This window comes from Doryrhamphus excisus, linkage group LG18 (genome assembly GCF_037039965.1).
Source record: "Doryrhamphus excisus strain RoL-2023G ecotype Guam linkage group LG18, RoL_Dexc_Guam_v1.1, whole genome shotgun sequence".
Classification (NCBI taxonomy): domain Eukaryota; kingdom Metazoa; phylum Chordata; class Actinopteri; order Syngnathiformes; family Syngnathidae; genus Doryrhamphus; species Doryrhamphus excisus.
The window spans coordinates 3,765,486-3,792,067 of NC_136374.1; the positions used below are offsets into that span (position 1 = coordinate 3,765,486).

General features: G+C 43.4%; 1 protein-coding gene across 2 annotated transcripts; it reads right to left on the reverse strand.

Annotated features, from left to right (window-relative positions):
* Window positions 1-296: 296 nt before the first annotated feature.
* Window positions 297-26,558, reverse strand: pik3c2b (phosphatidylinositol-4-phosphate 3-kinase, catalytic subunit type 2 beta). Of its 2 annotated transcripts, XM_058054615.2 has the most exons (33): window positions 26,273-26,558; window positions 21,891-22,789; window positions 20,578-20,678; window positions 20,347-20,507; window positions 20,154-20,274; window positions 19,412-19,523; window positions 16,693-16,772; window positions 16,553-16,616; window positions 16,299-16,445; window positions 16,197-16,230; window positions 15,913-16,108; window positions 11,869-11,991; window positions 11,626-11,793; window positions 11,397-11,511; window positions 11,174-11,316; window positions 10,909-11,097; window positions 10,735-10,828; window positions 9,789-9,883; window positions 9,527-9,707; window positions 9,319-9,426; window positions 9,155-9,247; window positions 8,958-9,087; window positions 8,757-8,893; window positions 8,521-8,690; window positions 8,265-8,421; window positions 8,077-8,186; window positions 7,766-7,967; window positions 7,039-7,163; window positions 6,826-6,943; window positions 3,617-3,689; window positions 2,385-2,491; window positions 1,367-1,495; window positions 297-1,279 (listed from the first exon to the last, which is right to left on the reverse strand). In XM_058054615.2, exons 2-33 carry the CDS (start codon window positions 22,695-22,697, stop codon window positions 1,088-1,090), a joined length of 4,782 nt encoding a protein of 1,593 aa, XP_057910598.2. In that variant the 5' UTR covers window positions 22,698-22,789; window positions 26,273-26,558; the 3' UTR covers window positions 297-1,087. The 2 variants fall into 2 exon arrangements, with proteins under 2 accessions (XP_057910598.2, XP_078654823.1); XM_078798697.1 differs by lacking the exon at window positions 26,273-26,558 and having other exon boundaries at window positions 20,578-20,754; window positions 21,891-22,027.
* Between the last annotated feature and the right edge of the window lie 24 nt (window positions 26,559-26,582).

Genomic DNA, 26,582 nt, shown 5'->3' on the forward strand with positions numbered 1-26,582 from the left:
GCAGATATTTATAAGCAGCTGGTGGCAAACCTCTTGATGTCCTACAAAGCCCTTGGCTGCAATATGTCACTGAAGATACACTTTTCGGATTCAGTAATTGACTATTATTCATGCGGTATTTGTTTGATGATCCGAAAGATTTTAAGTGAAAATCAGGAAGTAGGGAAAAACTGTTTCATACCACTGTATCAGTTTTTGGCTAATATAATGGATATCGGCCAGATATGTCCACTATGGACAGGATGAATGTTACGATCAAAGTTGTTACTAAGTCCCATGAACCAAAAGAATAAAGCTACGTTCCGTTCAAGTTTATTTTGTAGTGCAAATCATCAAAATCAAAGTTAATACAAAGGGGTTGCTGAATGGGAATGGGAACAGTGAGTCCGACACGTTTGTTGTGGTCTTTTTTTTTTTTCCCAACACGACAAAAGCGTTGTCGCCATGAAGTACAACTTCACAGGTGGTGGTGTTGGGAACAACAAAGGTCAGTTAGCTTTCACAGCACCAAGAGCATGTGGACACAGGAAGTCTGGTGCCCTTCATGCTGCACTTAGCAAAAAAAATAAAATAAAAAATACAATGCAGGCAAGCACGCTATAAAAAGTATCAAATCACAGATGACTTGGGGAGTCTCATGACGCCTGCTATCAACATCTTTCTGCTCCGCACACGTTCTTCAGTCTTTAATTTTCCAACAGTGGATCTATCAACGCAGCCAAGCACAGAGGAAGTCAAATATAAGAAGGCAGTTTGCATTTGCTCGTGCTTTTCACAATAAAAACACAACTGTGTTCACTATTGGACCTCAGCTAGTATTAGCATACTGTACATCCTTTGCTCCCCTTGAATTAAAACACTAAGTTAGTATAACTTATTACCTCTTCAGCACACCTGAGCTCAACATTTGACAACTTAAAAGAGCTCATCTGCTCAAAAGTCGGGTTTATTCAATCAATAAATTAAAGTGGTTGTGTCATGTGACTAGAATGTTCATCTAACGACCTGACACTTGCAGCAGCTTGACAAGAAACTCTCCTTCACTTTAAAAAGGTTTTTCCCTTTTCTTCCTCTGAGCGCTTCCAGCTCAGTGGGCGGAGTCCGGGCTGGCCCCCCCCAACTGGTGCCAGTCCACCCAGTGCTGACCCGGGACCAGCTTCTTGAGGGGGATGAAGGTCTCTCCCAGCAGAGTGTTGTCCCAGAAGGCACCGTCCCCCAGAACCCGCAGGTGGATCACCCTTTGGTCCAGGTCCCCGCGGGGAATCCTCTCATACACCAGCTGCAGGAGTGACACACCATACAGTGATTCAAAACAAGCCGGGTGGGTCCGTAGACACTTCTCACACACTCCCACACACTCGCATACCATTTCGTTGTAGGTGGGGTTACACGTGCGGCGTGCCGCCTTTGTCTTCCTCTTACTCGTCTTCTGAGGGTCTGGGAGGAGGTACAGCTTCACATACGGGTCTGGGTCTGTTCCATCCTGCAGGGGCTGCTGCTCACGCACACACACACACACACACACACACACACACACACACACACACACACACACACACACATACACATACACACACACTAAAGCAGGGGTCTCAAACTCAATTTACTTGGGGGCCACTGGAGCTAGGGTCTGGGTGAGACCGCATCAGGTTTAAAAAAAAAAAAAACAACAAATTTATTAAAAGCAAAAAAATTAAAAAAAACTTCGCTTTTGTTCCGATTTTCTACAAGAAAAGCTCTGATAAAACATTCCACTGTTCTCAAATATCTTACTTTTTATTTTTCTACACAAAAGATGAAAAATAAATAAACAAATCAAGAATAAAGAAAATCAATCAGTAATGAATAAATAAATATAATAACAATAAAACGGCAAATAATAAAAACTTAAGAAACCACATATAGTTGGTGGGTAGACAAATTATTTTTTTCAGATTAAAATGAACAAAGCATTATTAGAGCCCTGTAGACATGACAAAACACGACTATAGTCACATTTATACTCTTTTTATTTACAACATATTGCGCAACTGCAGGGTCTTGAGACACATGCTAACTCGCAAACTAGAGAGCTAGCGACCTAAACGGTAGCCTTCAAGTTATTTCCTTTAAACTTAAATAGCCAAAAACTTACCACTTCCACACGGACAGGGAGGATAACTATTAAGTTATTTAACCTTTAACATGAACATTAATCAAACGTAATAATTTTTTCTGGGTACATGATACCATACAGCATCCATATCAAACTTGCACGGGCCGCAAATTAGTGTCCTGCGGGCCACATTTGGCCCGCGGGCCGCATGTTTGAGACCCCTGCACTAAAGTCAATGCACATCACAAGAACACGTGACTTGTAAGCACACACACACACACACCCTTACCAGTCCTCGAATGTGCATGACCATGATGAAGAGTTTATCGCTCCTGTAGCAGATGGACAGTTTGACCTCACCAAGCTCTTTTCCGGAAACGGGAGTCCATGACATCTCTGAATGCACATGTACACACACACACACACATGTAAACACACACACACACACACAAACAATGGCTATGCATTATATGCTGTATGAATATGTGGGCCTGACAGTGGTGTGAAAAAGTGTTCTTATTTTTGTCACACTGATATGTTTCAGATCATCAAACAAATGTAAATATCAGTCAATAACAATACAACGCAGTTTTTAAATTCATCTTTTTTGTTATCAATGGAGGGGGGAAAAAAATCCAAACCTACATGTCCTTGTGTGGAATAGTGATCACCCCCCCCTGTTAAAACATAACTGAGATTAATTGAGATCTACCAGTTTGGAAAAGGTTAAAAATCAATTTCTTAAGCTTTGGGACTCCAGCTAAACACAGTGAGAGCCATTATCCACAAATGGCCAAAACAGTGGTGAACCTTCCCAGGAGTGGCCGGCCAACCAGAACGACCCCCCCAGTGGGCAGCGACTCACCAAAGATGTCACAAAAGACCCCACAACAACAGTCAGTGTTCGTGACTCCACCATAAGAAAGACAGTGGGCTAAAACGGTTCCAAGTTACAAGACCAAAACCACTGCTGAACAAAAAGAACATTAAGTCTTATCTCAATTTTGCCAGGAAACATCTTGTTGATCCCTAAGACCTTTTGGGCAAATACTCTGTGGTCTGACGAAACAAAAGTTAAAACTTTTGGAATTGTGTCTCCCATTACATCCCATTACATTTACGCTTGATGAAAATGAAACATTTAAGTGTGACAAAAAAATAAGAAATCAGGAAGTGGGCCGTATGACATGAGGAACAACAGATTTACACTCAACACGTGAGCAGAGCCGAAGCTGCAAATGACGATGAACTTTGACCCCTGACTACGTGCTCGGATGTGTGTGTTTTATCTTGGGTGTGGTTCCTGTCTGGGGAAAAGGCCTTCAAGTTTAGTTGCTCTAAATAAGCACAAAAAGAAGTGAAACTAAAAGGTGGATATGATAAGATTTGATGGTGTGTTCAACCGGTTATGCCTGCTTTATCACTGCTGTGTGTGTTTGTGTGTGTGTGTGTGTGTGTGTATTAACTGAGCTCCTGGTGTCTTGGTTCGGACAGTGTGTGTGTGCGACATGAAATGCGAACCTGCTTTGCTGCTGCTCGGCGCAGGCCTCTCGTCTCTTGGCAGCGCGTGGAAGAAGGTGTACACAAGGTCGCACTGCGTACACACACACACGATAATTAATATACACTGTGACAGTCAACATAACTATATTATAGTGGAAATATGGGCTAATAACTATAAAAGCAATCTTCACTCGCTAAATGTACTAAATGCAAAAAAGGTCAGTAAGGATAATTCATAACGCCGCCTACAGAGAACATACTAACTCCTTATTTCTAAAATCACAAATACTTCAACTTGCAAAAAATAACCAATTAGCTAAAAATGTCATCCAATACTTCTCTACAAGAGAGGAGAAATATGATCTCAGGGAAGAAGTACATTTGGAACACTTCTTGCTAGAACTACGTTATGCTAGCCATAGCATGTCAGTATGTGGAATCAAACTATGGAATGGATTGAGTAAGGAAATCAAACAATGCACAACGATGAGCCAATTCAAGAAACAATACAAGCAGTTGATGTTTGCTAAATACAAGGATGAAGAGTCTTGAACCAGTCATGATGTGCTATATATATCACTATATTGACACTTACTAAGGTACCCATTATGGCATTGGATGCTCATATCACCTTGTACTTCAGTATGAGGTACATTATTAAAGAAAAACAACAAAAACCTTAAACTGTATTATGGAAAGCAGGAAGTGAACAAATGTAACTGTAACTTTTACTGATTGTAAAAGTACCAGGTGGAGGAGTAGGATTTAATAAGCTGTGCTTCTTCCTACTCCTTTTGGGCATGTGGAACTGTGAACTGATTATGGGATGCACTCAATTGGAATCTGATGCATGTTCAAATGAAATAAAACCATTACCATATTAAAATGTGACCGAGACATTATGCTTCAGGTCCATGCTAACAGACAGGGATGCGTGATAAATAATAATTATCATGTGAAATTTGAGTGCCAGCGTGCCCAAACTGGAAAGACCTGATAGAGCAAAGCTGATCCCTCCCAGCGTGTGTGTGTGTGTGTGTTTATGCTGATATAATAAGCCCTGAGAAAGGTCAGAGTGAAATGTAAAGCGGGTGGGGGTCAGATTGAGCACAGGCAACGTGTCAGCACAAGCTTTTTAGACATTTTTATTCATTTAGTGTTGCAGTGAAAAATTAAAAGGATGCCACTTTGATATGAAAAAGCAGATATAAACCTTCTTCTAAAATATTTTTGTAATATCATCAATTCATTCACATAATATTTTGACATTATCGCCATATTAGAGCTCTTTCCCCCGGCTTAAGTTCCCCCAAATTGGTATTATGACTTGGAAAAATATATATTTTTTTTTAATATTTCAACTTTATGCTCCTAAAATGACTTTATTTTCCCTCATACTATAACAAGTTCAATCATTCATTCATTTTCTACCGCTTTTTCCTCACTCGTAAAATTGCAACTTAATAATTGCAATATGTTGACTTTATTCTTGTAAAATCACAGCTGTTGAAATGACTTTGCCATAAAATGTTGACTTTATTATCATTTTCTAAAAGCTACAACTTTAGTCCTTGTTTTGTTTTGTTTCTCATTACAACTTCAAAAAGTAACATTTTTTCTTGAATATTTCAACGCGATGATACTGAAATCATGGTATTTTTCCTTATTCTACAAAAGTAGCGTTTTTTTTTTCTTGTCAGATTGCAACTTTTTCCCCATAATATGTTGGCTTTAGTGTTGCAAAATGTCGGCTGAGTTTTCCATGTTTGCCATTTTGTTAAATTATAGTTTTCGAATGTGCTGTGGGCTAATGAGAAAAAAAAAACACCTGCAGATGGCGCTTTGGACACCTTCATACTAAGCAGTTGCATGTATATTTTTTATGTAACATTTTTTAAGCAGTTATTATTGTATTATTATGTTATAATATATTATTATATATATTATTATATATTAAACTATTGTGATATCTTGCAAACATTCAATATTTCCTTCTAAAATTACAGAATTTCCTCCTAATTTTTCAGTACAAAAACCATCCCGGTCAGCGGTCACATAAACTCTTTGCTGCCCCCTGGTGGCCACAAAGGGCAACATGGTTGCTCGTGGTGCTCATGGAAGGAATAGTTTCCAACCACGACAATTTGAGAGGCCTTTTAACCCTCCTCTTGTGTTAGGGTCGGCACCGACCCGTTTTACATTTTAATGCATAAAAATAATCACATAACATTTGTTTATTGCATGAAGGCTTTTTTTACTTTGTCAGGAAACTCTGTCAACAAAATAAAACCAAAAAAATATTTTTTACTACATTTTAAAATGGTCTGATTGAAATTATGACCACTGTATTGTTAGGGTCGGTTTCGACCCGGTTATAATAATATGACTATAAAGCAATATTTTGAGCCAAAACTGAAATCATAAGTGTACAATTAGCCAACACAATGACAACCAGCTCCTCTTCTCATCATGTAAGCTTCAGGGGATTCTCATTTTGACCGCTTTTCCAATATACCAGCAGAAAAACAATGTCCAGACATGTGAGGGGAATTCACTCATTTGATTGGCTGATTTCACATTTACAATTTGGATCATGGAAAGAATGGCAAGAAGTACAGTGAACCAAGATCTGGACCTGTTCTGCTTTTTCATTTCACTTTATACTAAAGTTCTGTAACTGAAAACAATAACTTTTTCTACCTTTTCTTGACATTAATATATATGGGTCAAAATTCACCCCAACACCATAGATGTTTCTTTAGTGATTAATACTAAAATGAGAAAATAAATAAACTAATTGATTTAAGAGATATGTTCTATAGCTCTCAGTAATAGCCAGGTAACAAAAAACCTTCAATTTATTAATATGATTCTTTTGAGGTTCATTTGACCATTTTAGGAAATTAAAATTGAGGGGTATAGTGACAAAAAAGGCCTCCATGCCCACACCAAAAGTATTAAAACCAACATTTTCATGCATGAGGAAGCCTAAGAAGGTAACCAAGACATGAGAAGCAAATTTGATGGTAACTTATTGTTTTTAGTGTATTTTATAGCTGATTTAATACATGGGTCAAAACCGACCCGTTAACATAAGAGATGATACCAGAAAGCGAACACAAGAGGAAGGTTAAAGGACTTTTAAATAAATTTGAACATTGTCGGGTGACAGTTTTGAAGAATTAAACTTAAATGAACGTCAAGAGTCGCTGGGGAGTCTGACTAACCTGTGAGACGTCGGGGGAGGCGTGGATCAGATGCCACACGTAACCGTTCAGTTCATCTTTCCTCCTGTCAGCCACCGCTTCGCCACGGGAACGGCCAATCACAAAGCGGCTGGGGAAGCTGTGGGTGGGGCAAAGAGGACCAGAGGAAGTGTTTTTTCACACGTTTTTTTCAAGACAGGTTTTTGTGTTGTGCGTGTGCGCGTGTGTGTATACCTGGGCAGTTTGGAAGAGGGGAACACAAGTCTCAGTTTGCTGTGAAATTCATGGAACTCTTCAAAGGTCCTCTGAACCAACAGCACCTCCTGCTGACCTTCACGCTCCACCTTCACCACAAAGGCCTGAAACGGCAAAGTCCAGCGAGCAAGTCACATAGCATGTCCGACATAGCATGCTATTGAAACCAGTACAGGAACAAGTACAGGCGGGGACCCGGTTTATGGCGTTCCATGTCACCTCATTTTGTGGTCTAGTGGTTAGCGCGCAGACCTCACAGCTAGGAGACCAGGGTTCAATTCCACCCTTTGCATGTTCTCCCCGTGCATGCTTGGGTTTTCTCCGGGTACTCTGGTTTCCTCCCACATTCCAAAAAACATGCTAGGTTTATTAGCGACTCCAAATTGTCCATAGGTATGAATGTGAGTGTGAATGGTTGTTTGTCTATATGTGCCCTGTGATTGGCTGGCCACCAGTCCAGGGTGTACCCCGCCTCTTGAACCCTAGGTGTGAGATCTTCGCGCTAACCTCTAGACCGCCGTGCCTTCCCACAACCAAATTTTCCCAAATTTGTGCTGTTTGTCATTATATCAGAACTGGTAACATATGCAACAAAAATGATTTTTCTTCATAATATTATGACAAAAACTTTTTCTTGTTAGGTTCACCTGAGAAGCACCTGTAATTAAAAAAAAAACACATTTAAAGAAAAACAAGCGTGACTCACGTATCCCTTGCTACTGTTGGCTGTGCGCACGTGGCGGCAGATGTAGAGGTTTCTGATGACGCCGTCGCTCTTTGCTGTGTAAACTCGAGGAGCGAAAGACAGCGTGGGACGATCCTCCACCGAGGCGAACTTCATCTGAGCCAGATTGTGGATGAAGAAGTTGAGTTTGGTCGCCACACTGCCCAGACTGGACTCGATCAACCTGCTCACACACACACACACACACACGCACGTGTGTTCAGTGCTTTTTAGCCATGTGGTATATCAACATGGAATCTGTGTGATGGATGTGTGTGTGTGTGCGTGCGTACCTGGTAAAGTACATGGTGGCGTCGGCCTCAGACTCGTGAGGCCTTAGAGCATCATAGACGTATTTCAGATCATCGATGTCGGAGAGTTCGGGAATGCCACAGGACAACATCTGGCGGCGACAAAACAAAATGCTGAGTCGTCAACCTCGCTTGGCCGTGCGTCTGCATGTTTGCGTGCGTGCGCCCACCAGTCCCAGGAGGTTGAGGAAGAGGTGTGTGTGCTTCCTGATCAGGTTGTAGGCCTCACAGCACAGGTCCACAAAGTCGTGGAAGCGACTGGATGGCTTGTCGCCGCCATTGATGACGTACGCCATGTCGGAGGTGAACACAAAGGGTGCGCGGTCCCTGCGGGCGTCACACGATCCACGCGCCACATGATCACCACGAGCGAGGTTGCCCGATTGTGCTGTTGAAACTTGTTCAGAATGATTGAGGAGCACTCACCGCTTGATGTTTCCGAACATTTGAGCGTGTCCCAGGAACTTTCCGAAGTCGATGTGGAACATGTGACCGCTGGTCTTCAGCATGATGTTGTCATTGTGGCGGTCGCAGATTCCCAAAATGTACGTCGCCACACAGCAGCCGGCGCACGAGTAGATAAAGTTCTCCACCGCCTGAGAACATTTGTGAATGAAGATGCGCTCCTGCTCGGAGGAATGAAGATGCAGTGAGATGTAAACCTTGTCGTACTGCTCCTCAGCAGGGTTGTGTTTCTGCAACCAGTCGGCTAGCGGTCGGTCTTTGAAGGATCCAGTGACGCCGTGCTCCACCTGGATCTTCCTCAGCGTGTCAGCCTGAGGAATCATCTCCACCATTCCTTGGGAGCCCGTGACAACACACCTGTCAGTCATCATCGGATATAAAAAGATAAGCATCCTCACCTCGTCCTCTGCCGGTGGAAAAACACTTGAAGATGACCATCCTCATGTCCAGACCTTCCTGGATCCAAATCTTGTTCATGATGCGAATAACCTGCAGGGTGAGCATGTCCTGCCGCAGGTCGTCCCCGGACTGCGATCGGAGACGACAGTTAGGCTCCAAAGATTCCACAAACAGCTTGCGTTTGCGGAAACTTCACCTTGAAGATGACGTTGACATTGTCGCCCAAGGCGTCCACGTTCTGGAAGGACAGCTTGAGCGGCACAGCGTTGGAGTTGAAGAAAGAACACGACTACAGAAGACACCAGAAGGCCAGCATGAGTCAGAAGATAAGCACATGTGTGTGTGTGTGCGTGCATTCACCTGGATGTTGATGCCTCTGACCAGCATGGCGGGGTTCAGAGGAAGTCTACAGCTGCTGTTGACTGAAAAGAACTGCTTCATCTCCTCCAGACCTTCTCTGAGCACATTCTGAGACACACACTAACTTAAGATCACATCTAATAGTGTTCCTCACATAGTTTCAAACTTCATGAATAATTATGGACTGGATTTTTGTCAGCGAGCTCACTTGTCTGCTGGAAGGCGTCGCGTCTCGGACGTTCTGGGCCACCTTGGCCAGGATGGACACCATCCAGCACTGGCGGTCGAACTCATCTCGGAGGCCTCGTCCTACGCAGCAGAGCAGGGCGGCCAGCAGGTGTTGATAGCGAGCGTAGAACTGACTGTCCTGCAGGTTGTCTTTCAGTAGCCTGAGGAGGAGACGTATGTCAGGTGACATCTCGTCGCGACAAAGAGAGTCCAGAAGAAAGTCTGGTTAAGTGGAAACTCACCAGAAGAGGTAGTGAGCGATGCGAACATCTCTGATGGCTCTGCGGAGCAAGAAGCGGACCAAGGAGCTGTCCAGGTAACACTCGTACTTCAGAGCCTGACATCAGGAGACAAGTATTTCAACAAAATTAAATGACTAAATGAACTAAAATATAAATATACTGTAAGACTTTTAAGGGACGCGTTCAAAGACGTTGACAAAATGTAGTATTCTACACTGGGCACTAGGTGTCAGTAATGTCGCTGTAGTGTTTGGTGAGACAAAGATGTGGCCCGCAGGACACTAGTTTGAGGCCCCCGCCGTGATATGAAAGTTTAATGTTAGTGCGGCCTGCGCAACTTTGATATGGATGCTGTATGGTATCATGTACCCAGAAAAAATGATTACGTTTGATTAATGTTCATGTTAAAGGTTAAATAACTGTTAATAGTTATCCTCCCTATCCGTGTGGAAGTGGTAAGTTTTTGGCTATTTCAGTTGAAAGGAAATAACTTGAAGGCTACCGTTTAGGTCGCTAGCTCTCTAGTTTGCGAGTTAGCATGTGTCTCAAGACCCTGCAGTTGCGCAATATGTTGTAAATAAAAAGAGTATAAATGTGACTATAGTCGTGTTTTGTCATGTCTACAGGGCTCTAATAATGCTTTGTTCATTTTAATCTGAAAAAAATAATTTGTCTACCCACCAACTATATGTGGTTTCTTAAGTTTTTATTATTTGCCGTTTTATTATTATTATATTTATTTATTTATTACTGATTGATTGATTTTCTTTAGTCTTGATTTGTTTATTTATTTATCATCTTATTTTGTGTAGAAAAATAAAAAGTAAGGTATTTGAGAACAGTGGAATGTTTTATCAGAGCTTTTCTTGTAGAAAATCGAAACCAAAGCAAAGTTTATTCATTTTTCTGTTTTTAATAAATGCGTTTTTTTTTTTCAAAACACTACCTGGACCAGCTGAGGCAGGAAGTCCAGCAGCTCTGGGTCAGTGATGGAGTCCATCCATTGGACAGCAGTTCTCCTCAGCTCCTGGTCCGGGAAGCTGAAACACACACAAATGGTCACACGGGACCTCACAGGCCTAATGTCTGTCTGGGGGGGGGGGGGGGGGGGGGGACGTACGAGGCATGGAGGAGGCCCAGGGCGTCCAGGTGCCCCAAGCAGGCCCACTGCTTCAGCAGTGCATAAATGTCGGGCAGGCAGGCCCACTGCCAGCAGGGGGCGCTGGCGAGAACAAGCGGCAGCGCTGCACTTTCAGCCTGACAGAACGCCTTCTTCTCCCACAAAAGACGCTTATCCTCTGCCGTCAACCTGCACGGATTTGCACGATTTTTAACAGAAGAACCAGCAGACAAATATTGCATGCATGTGTGGGCGTGGAACTGACCAGAAGAAGGCCTTTTTGTGCAGCACATCCTGCAGCTGGATCTGGCTGATGGCATCCAGCCTGGAAAAGTCGTACTGAGGACAGAAATCTGCTGCAGGCGGTGTGCTGAAGTGGGCCTCAAAGGACGAGGTGGGGAAGTCCACCTGTGTCAAACCAATCACCTCAATTCGTTTTTTTTCTGAAACACTACAGACCGGAGTGGATGTCCAAACGTGACGCTCACCTGCAGGATGACGCTGTCTGGCTGGCTGAAGTTTGGCGAGCTGGAGCGAGCGTTCCCGCTCCTCCCAGGGGTCGATGGCCACAGGCCCAGCAACTTCCTTCCACAAGTCAGCACGCTACACACACACACACATTGTGAACAGCACTATCGCACATCCATACACACTTCCCGCTGTTCTAACTGGATAAGAGCTGCTGCCTTGCACAGGAAGTGACATTACGTGACTCACTGTCTGAAGTTAAAAAGCGGCATGGTGACCCAGCCAAGAGCCTCGATGCTCCGCCGCTGTTTCCCCTTCTCCTCCACTCCACCAGGGGGCGGCAGGGAGCTGGCATACAGCGTCACCATCAACTGAGTCTCTCTGGGCAACTGGTTGATCTGCACCGGAAAGCAAACCCTGCAGGGACAAGCAGGCGCAGCTTAGGGGGGAGGCGGACCGCACGCTCCATGAGACCAACAGCAGTCCACACACCTCTGGTCCCACACCACAAGGTGAAAGAGGTACTTGCTGACCGCCTGCTTGCTGGTGTGCTGTGGCGCGCAAAGCTCCGCCCCTCCGTGAGTTAGCGAGCAGGACAGGAAGAAACCCTCATAGCTGGCGTCACATGTATGAAAAGATAAGATAAAACTTGTACATTTACATTAATGATCAACTTTGTTAGTCGCTTGTGGTCATGTGACTTTCAGCCCTTCTTGATGTGTTAAATAAAGAATGCTAACAGGCCATTACACGTGTGTCTCTCTCGCTCTTTCTCTCTGTCTCACACACACACACACACACACACACACGCTTAAGCCAGGTGTCAGGCAAAGCAGCCAGCCCCGCCTCCTCTCAGAGGTGAGAGGTCACTGCTAGTTCCCAGGCAGTCTGCCTTTGTGAGCACAGATGGATGACTGGCAGAGGAGGAGTTCACTTACGCCGCATGTTGGCTTCAACTCCTCATTCGGATTTCAAAGATCATTTCTTTCTTTCTTTCACTTTCACTTTAAGAGAGGAAACTGAAGTCGAATGTATGTTTCACGTGCACATTTGATTCCTTTATCCCACCAGATTATCACTTGTGAAAGAAATAATTTGCTTCCTCATTTAAATGTTCAAGCACTTTCAAACCTTTTGAATATAACATTAAATATAACTAGATCAGCGTTGTTCAACCTTTTTTGAGCCACGGCACATTTTTTACATTGGAAAAATCTTGTGGCACACCACTAACCAAAAATGTTACAAAATGTCACCACGACCTCACACGTGCATCAATAAGTCTATGGGAGGAACAAGGTAGGTGTTGCCACACGGACCAATATTACATTGCTCTGCCAGTCTTTACACCACAGACGCTCCACAGTAGCCACGTTTTTACATGACAAATTTTTCTCTTTCCGAATGACCTTTCGGGAAACAATGGTATCCATAGAAAGGAATATTCCAATCTCTTGTCTACATGCGCCGTGAAAATCAACCAGAATAGTCAATAGGGCATGCCCAGTAAAACGTAAACATCAACATCACGTGATACCGGCTTCCCCGAGTTTTTCTTTCACTTGTTGCAATAACTCTGTATTGCCAGTTTTTCGTCTGTCCAGTCTTGAAATTTAGTTTGAATCAAAAACAAACTTTGCTTAGTCCAGTGCCGATTGCTGGCCTCCAAAAGTGAAGAACGTCTGGATCTGCGTGTTACGTCATATCTGAGCATGCGCTGAAAGAACGCACCCGGGATAAATTTAAACAGGAAAAGATCAAATTCAATCTTGCTAATATTTTATAATTAAACTCAGGACATGTTTTATATAGATATATATTTTCTTTTTTAATAAAACTGGACTTGTGAATAAAGTATAGAAGGGTTTAGATCAGGGGTCTCAAACTCAATTTACTTGGGGGCCACTGGAGCTTGGGTCTGGGTGAGACTGGGCTGCATCAGGTTTTCCAAAAAAACAAACGCATTTATTAAAAAGAAAAAAATTTAAAAAACTTCACTTTGGTTCTTATTTTCTACAATAAAAGCTCTGATAAAACCTTCCACTGTTCTCAAATATCTTAATTTTTATTTTTCTGCACAAAATAAGATGAAAAATAAATAAACAAATCAAGAATAAATAATATCAATCAATCAGTAATAAATAAATAAATATAATAATAATAGTACGGCAAATAATAAAAACTTAAGAAACCACATATACAGTGAAGAAAATAAGTATTTGAACACCCTGCTATTTTGCTATTTCTCCCACTTAGAAATCATGGAGGGGTCTGAAATTTTCATCGTAGGTGCATGTCCACTGTGAGAGAGATAAACTAAAAAGAAAAATCCAGAAATCACAATGCATGATTTTTTAACAATTTATTTGTGTGATACAGCTGCTAATAAGTATTTGAACACCTGAGAAAATGAATGTTAATATTTGGTACAGTAGCCTTTGTTTGCTATTACAGAGGTCAAACGTTTCCTGTAGTTTTTCACCAGGTTTGCACACACTGCAGGAGGGATCTTGGCCCACTCCTCCACACAGATCTTCTCTAGATCAGTCAGGTTTCTGGGCTGTCGCTGAGAAACACGGAGTTTGAGCTCCCTCCAAAGATTTTCGATTGGGTTCAGGTCTGGAGACTGGCTGGGCCATGCTAGAACCTTGATATGCTTCTTACGGAGCCACTCCTTGGTTTTCCTGGCTGTGTGCTTCGGGTCGTTGTCGTGTTGGAAGACCCAGCCACGACCCATCTTCAATGCTCTGACAGAGGGAAGGAGGTTGTTCCCCAAAATCTCACAATACACGGCCCCAGTCATCCTCTCTTTAATGCAGTGCACTCGTCCTGTCCCATGTGCAGAAAAACACCCCCAAAGCATGATGCTACCACCCCCATGCTTCACAGTAGGGATGGTGTTCTTCGGATTGTACTCTTCATTCTTCTTCCTCCAAACACGCTTATTGGAATTATGACCAAAAAGTTCTATTTTGGTCTCATCTGACCATAAAACTTTCTCCCATGACTCCTCTGTATCATCCAAATGGTCATATGCAAACTTAAGACGGGCCTTGACATGTGCTGGTTTAAGCAGGGGAACCTTTCGTGCCATGCATGATTTCACATCATGACGTCTTAGTGTATTACCTACAGTAACCTTGGAAACGGTGGTCCCAGCTCTTTTCAGGTCATTGACCAAGTCCTGTCGTGTAGTTCTGGGCTGATTCCTCACCTTTCTTAGAATCATTGAGACCCCACGAGGTGATATCTTGCATGGGGCTCCACTCCGATTGAGATTGACCGTCATGTTTAGCTTCTTCCATTCTCTAATGATAGCTCCAACAGTGGACCTTTTTTCACCAAGCTGCTTGGTAATTGCTCCGTAGCCCTTTCCAGCCTTGTGGAGGTGTACAATTTTGTCTCTGGTGTCTTTGGACAGCTCTTTGGTCTTCGCCATGTTACAAGTTAAAGTCTTACTGATTGTATGGGGTGGACAGGTGTCTTTATGCAGCTAACGACCTCAAACAGGTGCATCTGATTCAGGATGATACATGGAGTGCAGGTGGACTTCTAATGGGCAGACTAACAGGTCTTTCAGGGTCAGAATTCTAGATGATACACAGGTGTTCAAATACTTATTTGCAGCTGTATCACACAAATAAATTGTTAAAAAATCATGCATTGTGATTTCTGGATTTTTCTTTTTAGTTTATCTCTCTCACAGTGGACATGCACCTACGATGAAAATTTCAGACCCCTCCATGATTTCTAAGTGGGAGAAATAGCAAAATAGCAGGGTGTTCAAATACTTATTTTCTTCACTGTAGTTGGTGGGTAGACAAATGATTTTTTTCAGATTAAAATGAACAAAGCATTATTAGAGCCCTGTAGACATGACAAAACACGCCTATAGTCACATTTATACTCTTTTTATTTACAACAACTGCAGGGTCTTGAGACACATGCTAACTCGCAAACTAGAGAGCGAGCGACCTAAACGGTAGCCTTCAAGTTATTTCCTTTAAACTTAAATAGCCAAAAACTTACCACTTCCACACGGATAGGAAGGATAACTATTAACAGTTATTTAATCTTTAACATGAACATTAATCAAACGTAATAATTTTTTCTGGGTACATGATACCATACAGCATCCATATCAAAGTTGCGCAGGCCGCACTAACATTAAACTTTCATATCAAGGCGGGGCCCTCAAACTAGTGTCCTGATATAAGTGATATTGGATAATTCCGGTTTCTCAAGGTACACTAGTGTGCCACGGCACAGTGGTTGAAAATCACTAGATGATGCAACGTCAGCAGACATTGCATGTGAATATTGAAAAGCTGAAGCGAAACTGAAACTGAACTGATTTATGGAAATTAACGTAATGATTTTATGTTTATTGATTAGTATTTTATTATAAAAAGGGATTTTATGCTTCTTTTCTGTATTGCCCTTTGAATTGCCTTGTGTACAAATTGTGCTCTAACAGTGTCACGGTGATGATGCATTGCTCCCGTTTGTGTTTGTGTGTGTGTGTGCACGTGGTACCTGGCAGCCCAGGTGATGGGGATGCGGTGCGCGGCGTAGACACTGAAGGACAGCACGCTGGCAACACGGCCCGCCTCCTGTACAGGCACCGTGCTGCAGTGGCTCTGCGGCGTGGTATGAAAGTTGGCGTTGAAGGTGCTGCAGTATAACTCCACCAGGTCCAAGATGGCCGCCGTTAGCTTTTCCACCACTTTCTCTGTGGGACAGAAAGTTGAACAGCTGCCAGTTCGGACAAAGTATACCTGGAGCGAATGCTGGAGGGCAACGCTGGCGTCTTAGCACACCTCTGTTCTCTCTCACTGCCAGCACTGAGGCGTCCTGACGGGACAAAAAAGTGACATCATTGAGTGTAGCCAAACTCGGCTAACTTTTAACTCTGATTCTACCTTCAGGACTTTGGGCTGCAAGCGACAGGGGCACGCAGGGAGCTGGCTGAGGGCAGACGTCACATCAGGTGACTCCACGGCTGCTAGCGAGCTGCAGAGTGCCTTCACTGATTGGACGAGACGCTCCACATGCAGCGGAAGCTCCACCTGGTGCAGCATGCACGAGAATAAACAATAATAAAAATAATAAATAAACATCTTTTATGACATGATAGCAAGCTACAAGTGTTATTTCTTCATAACAGCGCTCTGACCTCTGACAACAGGAAGGACTCGGCTTCATTGTGGAAGGTGTCCAGCAGCAGAGTCAGAGCCTCCCTGTCCGAGAAGAAACCTTCGATAAGACCAATATCACACAGGGGCTCCTCTGTGCTGTGTGGGCCCCGCCCCTCACCTTGTGACTGTCTGTTTGATGGGACGCTCCTGCAACAGGATGCCGTGGTTCAGTGTAGATGCCGTCTTGTCGTCGTCTTTCTGTTGGGTTGGAAAGAATTGGACTTTTTTCTTGATACAATCTGTTGCTTATACAATACTAAAAAGTTACTATGTAAGGGCTTAACTAATTTATTTCATTAATTACATTAATTTTCTCTGTGTATTTCATGCCTCTGTGATGACTGTCGAGGGAGGGCCAATGAGTGTGACGCTCTTTTACTATAACTTCGTTCTGACCTGAACACATCAACAAGCAGTACAACTCCAACACCATGTACTCTATGTACTGTATGTGTCTCTCCAATTCACGCCTCACTGGTCCATTCATCCGGTGAAACATACTTCCTCATTCTCGTTACAGTAAAGTCTCGTTATATCGATATCGGTTATATCAAAGTAGTGCTTATTACGATACTATTTTCATTTCCCGGCAAATTTCTAGTCTTTTATGATATAATTAGTTCCGTTAGTACGATACCCGGTTATTATGATACCACCAGAGCACAGCACACACACCGATTCCCGCACTTCCTGGTTCACAGGTCATGCTCAACCCGCCCCACATAGCTGGCCAAACACATGCCTGCAACAGAAGAACCAACTGACACAGCATACACACCTATTCCAACGAAGACACAAGCGTACAAATACATGTATTTAATTGTGTTGTATTCAGATATCTTTTTATCGTTTGCAATAATCACTGTTTTTCATATGTACATGCTGTGTATATCGTGTGTATAGAATCTATACACACGAGAGAAACCACGAACGCAGTTGGTTCTTCTGTTGCAGGCATGTGTTTGGCCAGCTATGTGGGACAGGTTGAGCATGACCTGTGAACCAGGAAGTGCGGGAATCGGTGTGTGTGCTGCACTCTGGTGGTGGAAGTGTGAAAAATAAAGTTGACTGGAAGCAGTCGTTCGCCGTGTTCTTTTTTGGTATTGAAATCCTTAAGCAAAGATTGATTTAAGCTGCTCGACATTGTTCTATACCATAGAACAATGTCGAGTGCATTATTGCCCACTTTTAATGCAGTTCGGCGCAGGATCGGATATATATCGACAGTCCAGTTATATCGATATTTTTTCCGACTCCCGACAATATCGATATAACGAGACTTTACTGTATAAGAATAAGAGATGCATTCAGGGACACTCAGAACATCACAGAAGCGGCTTTATAAACGCGTGCGTGTGTGTAACGCTAATAATTCGGATGCGGGGAAGGCTCTACACTGATGTAAGGGTCCCCCCCCCTCCCAAATAAATGGCTCAGCCAGAAACGGCACAAGACTGCTCCCCTTATCTCGCGTCGGCGGATGTGTGGCGCTGTTTTGAAACTGGACACCACAACCCTTTGTCATGGTACATTTACATACATGTCATGGTACATACTAATAGTGTTGATGTTTACTGAGGGGACGGAGGGGGCAATCTGGGCTGTGAAGAGACTTTGAGGAAATAGAGAAAGCCACAAAACACAAAAGTGAAAGCAAAGGTTAAAATGTCTAGTTCATAAATAGCTCCCCCCCCCCCAGTGGGAGCTTTTTTTTTTTACACAAGCGTAGAGTGCATGTGACAAGACGCCCAGGAGTTGAGTCTACAGGTGGGACGCCCAAATTGGCAGGTCCCAGGGCAGAAGCCTGACAAAGTACCATATGGTACTCCTCCCATATGGGCATGCCTAAAAACGTCCCTGTTTGCTACATTTAAGTATGCTAGAAAATACACTGAAAACAAGTACATAGTATATCATAGTAACATGGTTTAAAGTGTGATTCAAATGTTCTGCCGCTATTAAACAGACTTGTGACAAATACAGTTTTAGGCTTGTGTGGTATCTTTTAGCTTGATTGACAGTTCATGTGGAGTCGTTGCGTGCATGCAAATATATATATATATATATATATAAAATCCTGTCCTGAAAATTGACATATTTCAGACATAGATGCTAATGGTGATTAATCATGATTAATTAATTTTAAAAGCATGATTAATCAGATTTATTCATTCATTCATTCCTTTTCTACCGCTTTTCCTCACGAGTTGTGTAATAATTTGACAGCCCTGTACACAATATAAAAAAAACTACTACCGGTTTGTTACGCAATATTTACACTAAAAGGTTACTCTATTACCCAATAGTTACAAAAGTTACAATATTTACCCTAAAAGTTAATATATTAACCAATATTTGCATTAAAGTTGCTATACTACACAATATTTACGCTAAAAACCATAATGCATTGACTAAATATTTACTATATTTAAGCAAAAAATATACTAGGTTGCACAATAATGACACACGATGTGTCAATTTTTGCATTAAAGTTATTGTAGTACACAATATTTACACTTCTATATTTCCCAATATATATACTAAAACGTTACAATGTTGCACAATAGTTACACTCGGTATTCCAAATATTATGTTACACAATAAAGATACACAAAAAGTTACTATATTTACACTTAAAGGATACTATATTTACAAATATTTACACAAAAAAGATTTTACATTCCTCAAAAAACTAGTTTGCATATTTACAATACTTACAGTAAAGTTAATGTTACTTCCTTCCTTCCTTCCTCCGTCCCTCCCGCCCTCCCTCCCTTCATTCATTCGCCATCGGATTGTGTGTGTGTGTGTGTGTGTGTGCATGTGTGAGTGCAGACCGTGCGCGACAACTCTGTGTTGACGGAAGATCTCCTGGTGAGGATCAGTCGGACGTCCCAGTCAAACTTTAGACACTGTTGGACACACTCCAAACCTGCCAGAGTCTGAGAGCTGACACACACACACACACGGTAAGGGTTTATAAATGAATATGCAGCGTGTGATAAGCCTAAATGATGGCACGTGAGAAGAGCAGGAAGGAGGAGGAAGACTACTGTAGCAAGATGAAGAGCAAAAGGTGATAAAGCAACACAAAGTCCAAACACAACAGGAAGCACCAGGCCAACACGGGAGCTTGTTATAGTTATTGGTACACTGCAGGAAGTTCATGGTCACAACACACACACAAGCATGCTGGACTTGAAATGTTGTGTTAGACAGCACACTGTAAAAAGTGAGGACTTTTTGGAGAAACTGCTCTGTGGTTTGGATGAAGTGCTAAAGCGGAAGTCAAATGGTTTAGAAGCACAGCAGGGAGTGTGTGTGTGTGTGTGTGTGTTGCGGTCGGAGTGGTTCACCGCAGCACAGAAGCTGTGTTATTAGTGAAACCACGCATCAGCTCAGCACCGTCGGGGGAGGAGGGGTCCTCCTGTGAGTTTAAAGACGTGTGAGGCACACAAGCAACACGTGGGCTTGATTACGGACGGTGACAAGACATTTTTGCAAATCAGATATTTGCTTTTGTTTCTCTTCAAGTTGCACAGCAGCAACTTCAAGAAGGACCTCGGCTGAGCTTCTTACCTTCTGAGGTATTCGTCATGCCCGCAGACCTTCAGCAGGTAGTCGTCCACGTCCACGTGGTCCAGGTCGTCCTGAGCGTAGCACAGCGTCTGATAGATGAGCAGGTCTAATGTGGACGAGCCTGACAGACAAAGAAGGGGGCCTTTCTGTTGTCTGTCTCACAGACCGAAACCAAAAAAAGCAGGTCTCCTACCGTCACAGGTGAAGGTGAGCGGCTCTCTGAAGTGGCTGCTGATGACGGTGACCTTCACACTGACCCCCAGAGCTTGATGAAGCTCCTCTTGGCCCACCGATGGCGACCACACGAAGCCTGCGTTCTTTGAGCGGTCGCTGTGTGGATACGCTGAACGCAGCCTGCATGAGCGCACAAAGTCTGCTCACAAAAGTGTGTGTGTGTGTGTTTATGTGTGTGTGTGTTACTCACACGTCCAGCATGTGGCAGAAAGCTGCCACCTCTTCGTCTCGCTCCTCGGACACCTGGAAGAGTTCGTATCCAAATCCACTCATCCTCGAGCCGAGCGTCACCTGCCAGTCACATCATCATGAATGTAATAACGTTGTTTGGTGCTTGGAAGTCGTTACCAGCGACCAGCGCCCTTTTCTTGATCCAGACGCAATAACAACATAACAACACAAAGACACGCTTGTCATCAACGTGGCCAAGTGGATAAAGGTCATGTTGTCCGCACCAACAGAGGAACTTCTGTACCGTACTCATGTCAACTCTTGACTGTGTGTGTGTGTGTGTGTGTGTGTGTGCAGAAAAACAAACTCTCTGCTTTCACTTCTGCTAAGCTAATAGAGCACTCTGTCAGACAGGTGCCTGAAAAATGAAAGGATGAGCCATTATGCTAGCTATGCATTTTTTTTGTATTTACCAAATTGTCAGCTTTCTTCTCGTATGAATGGTTGTTTGTCTATATGTGCCCTGTGATTGGCTGGCCACCAGTCCAGGGTGTACCCCGCCTCTCGCCCGAAGACAGCTGGGATAGGCTCCAGCACCCCCACGACCCTTGTGAGGAAAAAGCAGCAGAAAATGAATGAATGAATGAATGAATGAACTTTGACGGAGACCAGGGTTCGATTCCACCATGGCCATCTCTGTGTGGAGTTTGCATGTTCTCCCCGTGCATGCGTGGGTTTTCTCCAGGTACTCCGGTTTCCTCCCACATTCCAAAAAACATGCTAGGTTAATTAGCGACTCCAAATTGTCCATAGGTATGAATGTGAGTGTGAATGGTTGTTGGTCTATATGTGCCCTGTGATTGGCTGGCCACCAGTCCAGGCTGTACCCCGCCTCTCGCCCGAAAACGGTAGAAAATGAATGAATGAAGTTACTCATAGGGTTGTGAGAGTCTTTCAACGATAAGAAAAAGACTTATACCGACATAAATGCTAAATGTAAACAAGCCAAGTTGCGCGCCGTGGCGGACCTCGATACATAACATATGCAGTCATGATGAGGAGGAGGAACTTCCGTGTGGGGAAATATTTACTTGGCGGACCGCTCTCACTATAAACACTAAACCACCTCTCCTGAACTAAAAAGCTTTGTTGGTGGAACCTCGGAGCATGAAAGTAAGCCAAGCTTGGTTAACTCGGTATGAGTCTACCTTCACAGCTTTATGACAACATGCAGCATGATTCAGGCTTAAGTCTTCATAAATGGGTTGGCGATAGAAAGTCATGACAGACATTTTTGGGACAACGGGAGCACCAAGGCTCTGGAGTTCTTACCGGGTCTGCAGACACTCGTCGTTGGTTCCTGTTACTCTTGGCATCAGGAACATACGTCCTGGGTGGGACTTGGGGAGGGAGGGTCTTGCTCCGTGCCACAGGCTTCCCAGATTGGTCCCGCCTGCTGCTGTTGAGTCGGACCAGTGAGTCGTTGATGATGTCATAGTTGAGCTCCCCCGAGGTCACTTTGGGCTGATCCGCATCCGGGGTGTACAGATTGATGTTGTGGGATATTGGGGACCTGTGAACGGTCAAGAAGGGATTTTCTGACCCAGATGACGAGGACGGGATTGGGTTCCTCGGGGGAATGGCAGGGGGCTTGTCATCTGGCAAAGTGGGTAATCCTTTGGGAAGAACCTCAGAGTTTGAGCCAACGGGGTCTGCGGGGCTGGAACTGGAATAGTCCTTGAGCTTGGTCAACTCTGGACTGTCCAAGATGTAAAGGGACTCAGTGAGGTACCCCCCTTGGAGAGGAAGCGCCCTGGCTGGGGGGAGCTGTGCAGATTGGGATCCTCCAGGTTGGTTGAGGGAAGAGTCCCTCAGCAAGCCCGGGGGGGTGGGAACGGTTTGTCTGGGGGTGGGCCGTGGGCGCTCAATAGAGGCCGTCGGGGTCTCGGTGCCGGTTGAAGCTGGGGATTCGGCGGGGCCACTTTGGGGATCACTTTTGTCCTGCTTGAGTCTGGAGAGGGCGTCGTACTCCATCTGCAGGGCCTCGGCCAGGACCAGCTCCTTCTGGCTAAGCCCCAGAGACTCCAAACAGGCCCAGCCCGCCTCGCTGTTCTCCTTCTCCATCTGAGCCGCTGACATGATGGCCCCACCTCCCTCAGCACGGCAGGATCGGGATGGAGAAAGAAGGCCCACAGACGTTCTCTGAGAAGGTCCAGTGAGGACACATGAAGCTGTCGGCGGACACACAAGATCATTGTGTTTATTTTGTTAGCTCGGCAGCTGTCCAGAAGTCCTCTGCATCGCTTGAGCGTGTGACCAATCACAGCAGTATGAGTGATTGAAATAGGTCCCATTTATTCTTGTAACACTACACCCCCCCCCCAAAGATTTCTAAAAAATTTAAATTAAATTAAGTAAAATTACATTTTAAGTAAAAATTAAGTAAATTTGTACTGTATTGTACTTCCTGTAAATTTTCTTCTCATATATTATGACTTTATTGATTTTATTCAGGTGACATTTTGGATTTTTTTTTATTACAACTCTGTTTAGTTTAGTTTCTCATAATAATAACAAAAAATAAAAATAAAAATTTTCTTTAATAATTCAACTTCATGCTACTTCAACTGATTTTCATTAGAATATTATAAAGTTAATTTTCATAAAATCAGGACTTTTTCTTCAATTGATTCAAACTTTTTTCTCATATATTTTTTTACTTTATTCTTGTAAAATGACTGCTGTTTCCTTTTTGAGTAGTTTTTTTTTTATTAAAATTTTAGAATTTGCCCAAGGCCAGTTAAAAAACACCCGAACCAGGAAATGGCCCCCAGGCTGCACTTTGGATAATATTATATGATATTATAATACAGTATAATAGTAAACGTATTGTTTGCTCTTTTTTGTATTGGCACTCCTTAGATTGTGTACCTAATAAAGTGGGCGCTGAGTTGAACTGTGCAGTGAAATTCCAACATGGTGACCACGATAATGGAGCGCTCGTGCTGCAACAGCTGCTTTTAACAGAATCCAAGACTGAGAATGTCCAGCCAAAACAGGAAGCCACATAAACAGACAGCCCGGCATCAATCATCACACAATGGACCGTGAAACATATTAATTCTCTTTCCGTCACTTCCTATTTATTTCCAAATTGTCCCAAAACCTTTGACAACATAAAACGAAATAACATCCAGATGTCGTACAACATCTGTTTTACTCTCAGTGCTGATAGTGGATGGACCACGTTAGCTTGAGACCCAGACGGACCTGAGGTGCTGACAGGAAGCACAGCAATACCATGTGACCAGGAAGGAAGGACGTTTGATACAAAACAAGCTTGTTATTCCAAAGCCTGACAGGAAAACCTTTCAAAAGGAAACACCACACCTGCAAGCGACAGAAGCTCAGAACATGGATCACACACACACACACACACACACACACAGTGTGTGTTTACTTTCCCCCAACAAGAGTGAAAACAAGCTTTTGAAACAAGCTTCAACGTTTGAACATTTCACGTCATCATCATCGTCAAACTGACCTTGATTGATTGCTCACCCCCCCTTTTCAAGCCACCCACACCAATAGTTGTAATAATTATCATTTGTACGCTTACGGTTATCTTTGCTGGGATGCGTGTCTGTGTGTGGCAGTGGGAGGGGCTACAAAGACAAAATTATACCAGGGGTCTCAAACTCAATTTACCTGGGGGCCACTGGAGCTATGGTCTGGACGAGGCTGGGCCGCATCAGGTTTTCCAAAAAAAAAAAACGCATTTATTAAAAACAAAAAATATACAAACTTTTTCAGTGCTTTGGTTACAATTTTCTACAATAAAAGCTCTGATAAAACATTCCACTGTTCTCAAATATCTTAATTTTTATTTTTCTACACAAAATAAGATGAAAAATAAACAAATCAAGAATAAAGAAAATCAATCAATCAGTAATAAATAAATAAATATAATAATAATAATAAAAACTTAAGAAACCACATACTATAGTTGGTGGGTAGACAAATGATTTTTTTCAGATTAAAATGAACAAAGCATTATTAGAGCCCTGTAGACATGACAAAACGCGACTATAGTCACATTTATACTCTTTTTATTTACAACATATTGCGCAACTCCAGGGTCTTGAGACACATGCTAACTCGCAAACTAGAGCACTAGCGACCTAAACGGTAGCCTCCAAGTTATTTCCTTTAAACTTAAAAAGCCAAAAACCTACCACTTCCACACGGATAGGGAGGATAACTATTAACAGTTATTTAACCTTTAACATGAACATTAATCAAACGTAATATTTTTTTCTGGGTACATGATACCATACAGCATCCATATCAAACTTTCATATCAAGGCGGGGGCCTAAACTAGCATCCTGCGGACCACATTTGGCCCGCGGGCCGCGTGTTTGAGACCCCTGCATTATACCATCCCCCGTTTTGTTACTCCCAGGGGTGAAAGGCTGACCTAGACTCTAACACACACACACACACACACACAGAGAGAGAGAGTGAAGCCATGTTAGGGTGATATGGTGTGAAAGGATGACAATGACAAGGTGTGTGAAAACAGAGAAATATTAGTGTTAGTCCTCCATGTCAAACCTGAGGTTAGCGGGGGCCGGGTGCTCAGCAGCCAGAGGGGGAGGTGCTTATGACATGATTCCTTTCAGATAAACACACCCAAAAAGCAGCTGTGACCCATTTTACAAACACACACACACACACAATAAGTACTGTTTGTATTGCAGTGTGCTCATCGATTTAGTGGAGGTCATTTGGTCTCCTGCGTGATTGACAGATGATGCAAGACCAATGGTACTGTGATCATTATGAGTGATCTATATTTTCAACAACGTATAGGGGTTGTAGTGTGTCATCCTGGTGCCCGTGGAAACGGTCAGCTGAGCATCTGCCGGCGGCCACTTTTGTGTCCCACTGAGCTGAATCAGCAGCGGTGTCCATCAGCGAGACAATGTCCTTCAGCATCCGTTCATTCATATTTATTTGCGTATGAAAACATAGTAATTATAGACTGACAATTGTTATGCAATTGCTATATGGAACATATTGATTGTACATGCGCTAGTTTTATTAAGTATTGTAAAGGTCCTTTGAATAGAAATTTGCCTCAGGCTAGAATCTGGTAGAATCTAAGGAAAGAAATGTTCATTAACATGCAATGTCCCTCCCAAATAAATGAAACTAGATCGCGAAATAGTGAAAAAAGTCTCTGGTTAGGAGGTATTGGACTGAAAAACGCTTGAGAACCTCAAATAAGGAAATGGCGTGTACTAAGTTGAGGAAAGACCTGTTAGCACAGCTCAACCGAAAAATACCTGCACCAAACTCCATTGAAAAATCCATCACTTTACAGGCCCCTTCAGTGACAGCACCCACTCATTCAGCGGCTTGATGGGTTTCAATTGAGGGCAGCATGACCCTTCTCTTCTCTAAAACATCACCTACCCTACACCAATTTAATTTCGACAGACGCCGACGTTTACAGGCAGTCCTCAAACGACTGTCAAAACAACAAACACGGTCTTATGTACAAACTAACAATGGATAGGCGTCAGTCTGCTCGAATTGTGAAGCGTGTGAATGGAGTCTGGTTGTGACCTCTCGCTCTCAAGTCAGTCAACTTCCCGCGTCGCTTCCAGAGCGCTAACATGCTAACAAGCTAGCATGGTAGCATCCTTACCTGCTTCCTCCCGGTTCACCGCAGCCGGCAGCGGGCGGCGGGGGCCATCTTAGAGCGGCGAACGTCTTCCACACAAATCACATCTATTAGCGTGTCCTGTCGGTGTTCACGAGCGAATTGGCCGTTTCCGGGGCAAAGTACAAATCCCAAGCGTGCGGTCGTTTCTCCGGGGGTGCCTGCTAGCTGGGTGAGCAATGCAGCCTCCGCGGCTCACAGCTCTCTCTGATGCATCAAGCTCGCACACACGCGAGCAAGTCGGCTTTGGTTTGGGTTCAACCCTGCAGCAGCTGTCTGAGCAAGTGGAGGCAAG

Bases quoted from the DNA above. Each gene is read 5' to 3' on its own strand.
- pik3c2b (XM_058054615.2), bottom strand. From the start codon at position 22,697: ATGTCAGCGGCTCAGATGGAGAAGGAGAACAGCGAGGCGGGCTGGGCC. The intron at 20,275-20,346 runs GTAGGAGACCTG...TTTGTCTGTCAG, and splicing joins GCTCACCTTCACCTGTGACG to GCTCGTCCACATTAGACCTG. The intron at 9,708-9,788 runs GTGAGTTTCCAC...TCTCCTCCTCAG, and splicing joins ATCGCTCACTACCTCTTCTG to GCTACTGAAAGACAACCTGC.